This window comes from Chondrus crispus, genomic scaffold, assembly GCF_000350225.1.
Source record: "Chondrus crispus Stackhouse genomic scaffold, scaffold_128, whole genome shotgun sequence".
Classification (NCBI taxonomy): domain Eukaryota; phylum Rhodophyta; class Florideophyceae; order Gigartinales; family Gigartinaceae; genus Chondrus; species Chondrus crispus.
The window spans coordinates 195,399-203,777 of NW_005179001.1; the positions used below are offsets into that span (position 1 = coordinate 195,399).

Sequence of the window (8,379 nt, forward strand, 5' to 3'; positions counted from 1 at the left end):
TGCCTGCTCCCTTGTGGTTGGTTGTTTATAATACGTTTCCTAAAAAATGGTCATGCTCATTAAAGAAATAAACAATCGACTTAAAATTAATCTTGTGCTCCAATTTGCAGAACGACGTTAAATTAATGTCGTGATCGCGTGATTGCGTGATTGCATGATTGCCAATCACGATGAATGGAATGGCCCTCAATTGGAGGGAGGTTTTGGAGTATGATAAGGTAGGGATACAATCGTAGTATGACAAACGCGCGAAGACCCCTACTGTACCATTGCCCATCACCCAACCAGCGCAGCAGCGCACGCATGGCCTGCCAAGCGACTGTAATTGGGCGCGCTGCTGCGCTGGTTGGGTGATGTCAGTGCTCCCGCGCGGGCCAACGGCTCACCGCCACCACTCGCGAGCGGCACCGGCGCCATTCCGCGAGCCCGCACGCCTCCCGCGCCGCCACTTGTCCCGCCGGCCTTGGGCGGCCCCAATCAGCGCGCGCCGCGCCCTTCCCCAGCCGCACGCGCGTACACGTGGAGCGCCCGTCCTCGCGCCCGGATCCCGCCCATCTATCGCAACAGATATTAGACACAATACTAGGGCCACCTCGCGCATCCCTCTCGCACATCCCGCTCGCCCCTTCCCCGCGACTTCACATCGCCCCGCCCGTCCCCGCCATGTCCGCCACGCCGTCCCCCGCCGCCGCGCGCTTCGCCGCCGCCCGCGCTTGCGTGCTGCTGGCCGCGATCATGTCGTGCCTGGCGTGCGCCCTCACCCCGCTGGGCTGGTGGGCCCTGCTGCCGCTGCTGGCGCTTCAGCTGGAGGCCTTCGCCCTGCTGCACGACGCGCGCGTCCTCGGCCGCGTCACTAGGCGCCCCTCGCCCAAGGCCAGCTTCGAGAACCCCTCTGCCACGTTCACCTGGCAGGAGCTCGCGCGACACAACGCCGAGGAGAGCGCCTGGGTCGCAGTCGACGGCCTCGTGTACGACATCACAGAGTTTGTCGACCGCCACCCCGGCGGCAAGGAGATCCTGCTCTTTGCGCTGGGAAGGGATGCTACTAACCTGTTCAACTCGTACCACCCGTTCACGGATGTGCCACGCGTGGTGCTGAAGAAGTATCGAATCGGGTCATTGGCGACGTTCGAGCACCCCGTGTACAAGCCGGACTCTGGGTTCTACAAGGAGGCGAGCCAGGTGCTGAAGCGCTACTTCGAGGAGAACGGTGTGGATAGCAAGAACCCGTGGAACGGCGTCGTGCGCATGGCCCCGGTGTACGTGTGCTTCTTCGCGGCGTACTACGCCATCTACTGTGTGCCGGGAGTGCCGTTTGCGGCCCGTGTCGCGCTGGCGGTGCTCCTCGGCGTGTGCCAGGGTATGCCGCTGACGGGGTGGATGCACGATGCATCGCACGTGTCCATTGGCCGCTCGGAGAAGTGGTGGTGGGGTGTCGGCCGCTTCTCGCTCGACTATATGTCGGGCAGCTCCATGGTGTCGTGGCGTAACCAGCACGTCCTGGGGCATCACGTGTACACCAACGTCATGGGCGCCGATCCGGACTTGCCCACCGACCTTGCGGGCGACCCGCGCAGGCTCGTGCAGCAGCAGGCCTGGGCGTCCGTGTACCGGTGGCAGCACCTCTACCTGCCGCCGCTGTACGGCATCCTCGCGCTCAAGAGCCGCATGCAGGACCTCACCGAAGTCTTTTCCAAGCATACCAACGGCCCAATCCGCGTCAACCCCATCTCCGTGCAGGACTACCTGCGCATGCTGTCGGCTAAGGCCGTGTGGCTCTTCTACCGCGTCGTTGTGCCGTACGTCTTCCTGACGGCTGTTTCACGCCCGCAGCTCGCCGTGCTCTTCCTGGCCACAGAGTTCACCACCGGGTATTGGCTCGCCTTCAACTTCCAGGTCAGCCACATCTCGGACGAGGTCGACTTCCTCTTCTCCGACACCGCCAAGCGCGAGTCCGGCAAGTGCCCGGCCGTGTACGAGCAAGAATGGGCCGAGTCCCAGATTAAGACCACCATCGACTACTCGCACGACAGCCCGCTCGCCGCCTACTTCTCTGGCGCGCTCAACTACCAGACCATACACCACCTGTTCCCCTGCGTCAGCCAGTACCACTACCCAACGGTCAACCCGCTCATCATGGACGTCGCCAAGAAGTACGGCTACGAGTTCAAGGTCTACGACAGCTACGCGGACGCGCTCGCGGCGCATATTAGGCACCTCCGCAATCTCGGCAGGGAAGGCAAGCCCGCAGAGCTTAAACTCGAGTAGATTTAGTAGCTTAGTTTTGATCGCGGGCACTTCGCGGTGGAATGAAGCGTGGCGGAGGCACTTGCGTCTGCATCGCCACCACGCGTTTTGGGCGTGACAAGCACTTCAAGATATTGGTATCGCACGGCCAGAGCGCCTGTAAAGCACCATGGTTGTTCGGACTCGTAGCGAGGCGGTTCGTGTGTAGGTAGAAGGCTGTCAAAAGATCGAACAATACCGGCATGTCACAGCACACACTCGTTTTTGCAATCGCTTCCAGTTATAAAGCCGCTGTGGCAGATACCGCCGCATCCGCTTTGCCATGTTACCGCTGTTCGTTGAAGCGAGGTGTTCCTTTCGTGCCACCACACGATCATACAGCGCTGCAAAACAAGACCGCTACTGTAGGTAGTGTAGATGCACCCCGTTTCCGACGTAGTCGTGAGACAGCTCATCTCTGGCTCACGGAGACCAATGTCATAATTGTACCCGCTCTCGAGGCAGGAAACGAACGCAACCTTCCGTTTGCTGGGACGCGAAACAACTTATTCGAGGCGCGTGGTTCGTTGCCATTTCATTCCCCCTCTACGGTCGGAACGGGCATATCGTACTGTCAAGCTGCGCCTAGTGTCTTATACGCTTCACTAACTCCCACAGCTGGAACCTACTGAAAGAAGCCGACTTCATCTCCAGAGCTTCCCTTCCTTATTTTCCAGCACTACATAGTATACAACGACCGAATTCTGTCATGCTGACTTGACTGCAAGCTAGCCTGCTCGATCGGAGCCTCAAAAAATATGCGTCAACGGCCCGTTGATATTTCCGTGGTCGTTGCGCAGCGTCGCGTACGTCTTCCCCGCCGCCGTAAACATGGAAGGCGCCAAGGAGAAGCGCCACGACCCCAGCGGACTGCCTCTGACGGTAACACTCTCGCACGTCGCGCCCCCCGAAATCCCAAACGTGTCAATCTCCTCTTTCCCAAATCTGCGCTCTACGTCCGTGCCCCCCAGTCCCAGGCCCCCCCAAACCGGCTCCCAATCATGCAGCATCTCCGATTCGAACCGGCTCCCCCTCTTCCTGGCTCTCAATAACGGCAGGTAGGCCGGCAGCAACGCGTCTACGACCTCGGTAATGAAGCCGAAAGCCGACATCCTATCCAGGCCGCCGATGGGGGCCGCCTCCCCCTCGCCGCTCACTCTTAAGCAATCCTGTAGAAAATTGCGGGTGAGACGTCCCGGCGGTGCGCGATGCCTCATCCGCAACTTGTCCCACGTCCCGAGAAACGGGCCCAGGTTCTCTGCAAACGTGTCGGGGTCTGCCTCGGGCCCCATACTAATGTCAGCCGTGCCGGAGAACCACCACGACACGGTGCCGCCGCCGATCTGGAAGTAGTGCGCGTCGGCACGCAGGGCCGGGGCGCTCGGGTCGCGCGGCGAGAGCTTGACGCTGACCCCGACGGCGTCCTTGGCGAACTCGACCGTGGCCGTGTGTCTGTCGAGCTCGGTGGTGAGGCGGCGGCGGTAACGCGGCGTCGAAAGCGGGGACGAAGAGCTCCACACTGCGACCATGGCCGTGTGGAAGAAGCGGCCACCGCGCATGACGCGGTGGCGCGCACGGCGTGAAGAGGGGTGCGGAGACGTGTGGAAGGTCGTCGGTACTGGTTGGAAGGTCCCTAGCCCGTCCGCGTCCGCTGCGGCTGTGCACAGCCAATCCTGCGCGCGCCAGCAGAAGGACTCGAAGCTGGAGAGCGTGTCCAAACTCATCGGGGACGGCTCTGGGAGCCCGCAGGCGCGGACTTTCTGGGTCCGCAGCGGCGGGCGGCGGCAGGGAAGCGGAGGGGCGGGGAGGAAGGCGGACATTGTGGGGAGGCGAGGAAGACGGGGGAAAGGTGGTGAGAGAGACGTGGAAGGAACGGGGCGAGCACTTTACGTACAGGGCAATGGAGGATTGCGGGAGCGATTGGAGGCGGAGAGGAGAAGAGAGGAGAGGGTGCTGTGCGGGCCACGGGTTTTTGCATGCGGAGGGAGATTTGAGGGGAGGCGCAATCGACAACCAATCGCTTTGCAGAAAAAAAGCCAGCGCTGCCTCTACATCTCCTGAACGGGCACACGTCGAAAAGTCCTGCTTTATATTCTCTGCCAGCCAAAGCTCCGTAGCTTGCCAAACCGCATGAAGTACCGGCATCTCACTATTCTCACTTCAAACACAATGGATATGCTCAGAGAATAACCTGCCTTTGTACTATACCCTAACTCCCCTGCAAAAACCCTGCATGAGTATCCATACCGCCCTACAAATACTCTAGGACATAAAACTGTTAACATTAGTTAGCTACCAACGCTAGTGCTTTATTCCCTTGTATCACATCCCCTACCGTCCGCGAAACTTGCGATTCCAGCTCTGACTCTTCGAGCCCGCGATACACTCCTCGATCGCCTTGTTCATCATGGCGAAGATTTGCTTGCTCTTCCCAGCCACGAACAGATCCGGGTCGTCGCTCAAGTAGAGGATCCGCTCCAGCTGCGGCGTGCCTATGAGCCTGGTGTCGGTCGCCACAACATCGATGACATGTTCGAGAAGCTCCCGCTCCCCGGACTTGACCGCCAGCTGCAGCAGCATGCTGTATGTCACCCGGCTGGCCATGATGCCGCTTTCGCGCATCAGCTGCAGCATTTCAAACGCCTTGTGAAACTGTCCGCGCCGCCCTGCCCCGTGGATCAGGCTGGAAAACGTGTACACATTCGGCTTGATCCCGTGCCCCTCCATATCTTCGAGCACTTTCAGAGCGCCTTCCAAGTCCCCGGCTCGCGTTAGAGCCGAGATCACAGACGTGTACGTCACAAGGTTAGGCGCCACTCCTTCTCGCGACATCTCGTCGAGCACGTCGCGCACCTGACCGAAGCGTCCCCCGCGCCCGAGCGCGTCGATCACCGTCGAGTATGTAATCACATCCGGCGTGCACCCCGGCGTCTCCCGCATCTCCTGAAACACTTGTAGCGCAGCTTCCCCGGCATCTCGTCCAGCCGAGCAACGACATGCGGTCAGAAGCGCGTTGTATGTAATCACGCTTGGTTCGATCCCGATCGTGATCATGTGCTCGTGTATCTTAAAAGCGCGATCGATCATGTTGGTCCGGCCGCACAGCGTGATGAGCGTCGTGAAGCATTCACAGTTTGGGCGGAGGCTCTTGCCAATCATCTCGTCATAGATCTCAAACGCGATCTGAACCCTGTTGGATCGCGCTGCTACAGCCATCAATGCATTATAACTTACCTCGTTGCATATCACTCTGCGCGACTCCATATGCTGCTTGACACGCATGGCACGCTCGAAATCAGGAAACTCCTCACAAGCGAGTCCGGAAATAAGCGTATTGTATGTCACTAGATCTGGACTGACGCCTGTCTCTTCACCATCTTCGCCCTCCTCCCCCACGTCAACAAGTTTCCTCTCCGCTGCTTCACGCTCCTCTCCCTCGTCGGCCTCGTCGGCCTCGTCGGCCTCATTCTTACCTTGCTCAGCCGCTGGATTCCCTTTCTCTTCTCTTGTCTCTCCCCCTTGCTTCTTTCCCTTGTGCTCCACTGTCAATGTCTCCCCAGGCTTGGCCGTTGTGGCTCTCCTCGCCGTCGTTAGGGCCTCAATAAGCGGGGCGGCGGCCACGACATGGGCTGGCTTGTCCACGGCCTCAGGCGACTGCCTCCGTGCGTGACCCGTCTCTGGCTCCTCGACGCATTTTGGAATATCCGTTATGAGCGGAATGGACTTGCCATTCGCAGCCTCCGTCTCCATGAGAGCGACGAGCTGGAAGGCCTCCTCGAGCATCTTGTTCTTTCTGAGACCGTTCACGATGGAATTATACGAGTAGACATCCGGCAAGATGCCCCAATCGCGCATACGATGAAGAATTCCAAGGGCGATATCCAAGTCGCCACTGCGCACACAGCACGCGATGAGGACATTGAAAGAGACGACGTCCGGCAGGACGTTGCTCTCCGCCATGTTGCGGAGAGTTTCAAACGCGTCTGCAATGCGGTGGCTCTTCGCGCACGCATTGAGAAACGCGTTGTACGAGTACCGATTCAAATAAAACCCATTCTCCGAACAATTGTTCCTTACAGACATCGCCTCATCCACGCGCGCGTTGCGGCTGAGCAGCACAAACAAGAAGTTATACGCGCGCGGTCCGAGCAACGTCTGGTCTCGGTCGCGGTCGACGAGGTACTGCCACTCTTCAAAGGCGCGGTCCGCGTCACGCGGGCCGCCGAGCTTCATCAGTGAGAAGAACAGGTCCGTGTAGATGCGCGACGTGAAGCGAATCTTGATGCCATGGTTGAGCGCCGCCGCGTCGTACACGCGCACCGCCGGCCGCCACAGGGCGGCCTTCGTCAGCGCGGAGAGCACGCGCAGGATGGCGCCGTACGAGAGCGTGTCCACGTCGCGCGCGACCAGCTCCGGAAGCAACGACAGGGCGCCGGCAGAGATGGCCGCGTCGAGACCGGCAACTGAGGTGCGCGGGGGGCGCGGCGTGCGCGAGCGCACGCGCTTGCGCGAGTGCGGACGGGCCGTCGCCGCGTCGGGCGGCGGCGGCGTCGCGGAACACATCGGCGGGTGCGCGTGCAGGAAAATGCGGGGGCACGAGCGCGGGGCCGTGGCGGCGAAGAGGATGGGAGGCATTGTTTCGGGGGGAGCGGGGGTGGACTAGGATGCGAAGAGGAGGCGGCGGACGGCGGAGGAATGAGTTGTGTGCGGATGAGTGATTTTGTTTGGTGAGGTGTGGGAGATAAGGGGACAGATCTCATCTGCTGTTGAACCGTGGATAGGTCGGCTTTCCCGTCGCACACGTGGTGTCGTGGTCAAAGACACATGTATCTCGTGGACACTTGTACGACGTGGACAGGTGGCAAAATTGAGTGAGAGTAAGCGTAACGGCTAGAGGAAGTGCAAAAGTTTTGGTTTTCGTCGATTCTTCGGGCCAATGATGCAGTAGGAAGCACTACACAGTTCGCAGCATTGGGCGATCCCCTTGATTCATCTGCCCCTCACGCTTGCCTTGTACCCTTGGGTACCTTGCCTTTCTCTCCTTCCCGTGTCGCCGTCCCCCCATTCCCTCAACCACCACCCTTGCCCTTACCGTTTTCATTCTCCCCTCTGCCTCCAAAATGCGCACTCGCAGCCAAGCCAAGAACCTCCCGCCGACCCCTCCCCCGGCCGGCCGCCCCTCGTCGCCCTCCGCCTGCGGCACCCCACCCGTGCGCCGGCGCATCCCCATCGTGAATCTGATCACGCCGCTGCGCGACTGCACGAACTGCCGCCCCCGCGGATCCCCCCCACCCTCTTCGCACCCCGCCAAGCGCCCGCTCGGCCAGCCCGCCCCAGAGACGCCCGCGCTGCCGCCCGGCGAGGACGTGCGCGTCGTTGCCACCGCGCTCACCCCGGAGACGCCCGCGCTGCTGCCCGGCGAAGACGTACGCGTCGTTGCCACCGCGCTCACCCTGCACCCGCTGCGCGACTACCCGCACATGCGCTTCCAGTGTGGCGTGCACGAGTTCGGCAATGCCCAGTACTGCATCAACTGCTTCTGCTATGTGTGCGACATCCGCGCCGCCGAGTGCCCCGTCTGGTTCAACCACGCGGGCGCGCACGAGAAGCACCCGCGCTCGCGCAGCGCCAGGGAGCGCGCGCGCCTCAGACGCGAAAAGCGCGAGCGCTGGGTCTTGCGCAACAAAACCGTGGTGAGAGAACCCTTGTCATTTCCGTGGGCACCCCAAGGGCAACTGCGGTGACGTGGCACGAGGCGCGCGCAGGAGGGGATGCGGGCCTGGTCCCAACCGGACAGCTGTCCGGCGAACGACGATTTGAGCACCCACATTGCCATTCTGTAACACCATGGAGCCCTGCCGTGCATCTCTGACATAGCTTAAATTCCACTCTAACATGCGAACAAACTCAATCTCCCTGCCTATTCTTCCGACCTCCTCTCCCCCCTCACCCTTCCGACTTGCCCTCCCCGGCCCGACCTTGCGTCTGGTACTTCCACGTCGATATTCTTCCACGCCGATCAATCCCTTCTTAACCCCTCCCCCACCACCGGCACAAGAATCGATGAGAGCCTGATTGAACTGCCGTCCACCC

General features: G+C 60.8%; 4 protein-coding genes; 1 reads left to right on the forward strand and 3 right to left on the reverse strand.

Moving 5' to 3' along the window:
* The first annotated feature begins 735 nt into the window (after positions 1–735).
* CHC_T00008301001 (polyunsaturated fatty acid desaturase) lies at positions 736–2,570 on the forward strand. XM_005713373.1 is given in 2 exon segments: positions 736–2,268; positions 2,269–2,570. The coding sequence occupies 1 exon segment, from the start codon at positions 736–738 to the stop codon at positions 2,266–2,268; it is 1,533 nt and encodes a 510-aa protein (XP_005713430.1). The 3' UTR covers positions 2,269–2,570.
* Positions 2,571–3,035: 465 nt separating this feature from the next.
* Positions 3,036–4,106, reverse strand: CHC_T00002160001 (hypothetical protein). Its single transcript, XM_005713374.1, has one exon. The coding sequence runs from the start codon at positions 4,104–4,106 to the stop codon at positions 3,036–3,038; it is 1,071 nt and encodes a 356-aa protein (XP_005713431.1).
* Positions 4,107–4,350: 244 nt separating this feature from the next.
* CHC_T00002161001 (hypothetical protein) lies at positions 4,351–6,921 on the reverse strand. XM_005713375.1 is given in 2 exon segments: positions 4,351–4,617; positions 4,618–6,921. The coding sequence occupies 1 exon segment, from the start codon at positions 6,919–6,921 to the stop codon at positions 4,618–4,620; it is 2,304 nt and encodes a 767-aa protein (XP_005713432.1). The 3' UTR covers positions 4,351–4,617.
* A 1,395-nt stretch (positions 6,922–8,316) lies between these two features.
* Positions 8,317–8,379, reverse strand: part of CHC_T00002162001 (hypothetical protein) — a 468-nt gene continuing 405 nt past the window's right edge. Inside the window, exon 1 of the mRNA XM_005713376.1 lies at positions 8,317–8,379. This exon is cut by the window's right edge and continues 405 nt beyond it. Coding sequence (XP_005713433.1) covers positions 8,317–8,379 — 63 coding nt within the window.

Excerpts from the sequence above, each read along its gene's own strand:
- CHC_T00002161001 (XM_005713375.1), bottom strand. The coding sequence starts at position 6,921 with ATGCCTCCCATCCTCTTCGCCGCCACGGCCCCGCGCTCGTGCCCCCGC.
- CHC_T00008301001 (XM_005713373.1), top strand. The coding sequence starts at position 736 with ATGTCGTGCCTGGCGTGCGCCCTCACCCCGCTGGGCTGGTGGGCCCTG.
- CHC_T00002160001 (XM_005713374.1), bottom strand. The coding sequence starts at position 4,106 with ATGTCCGCCTTCCTCCCCGCCCCTCCGCTTCCCTGCCGCCGCCCGCCG.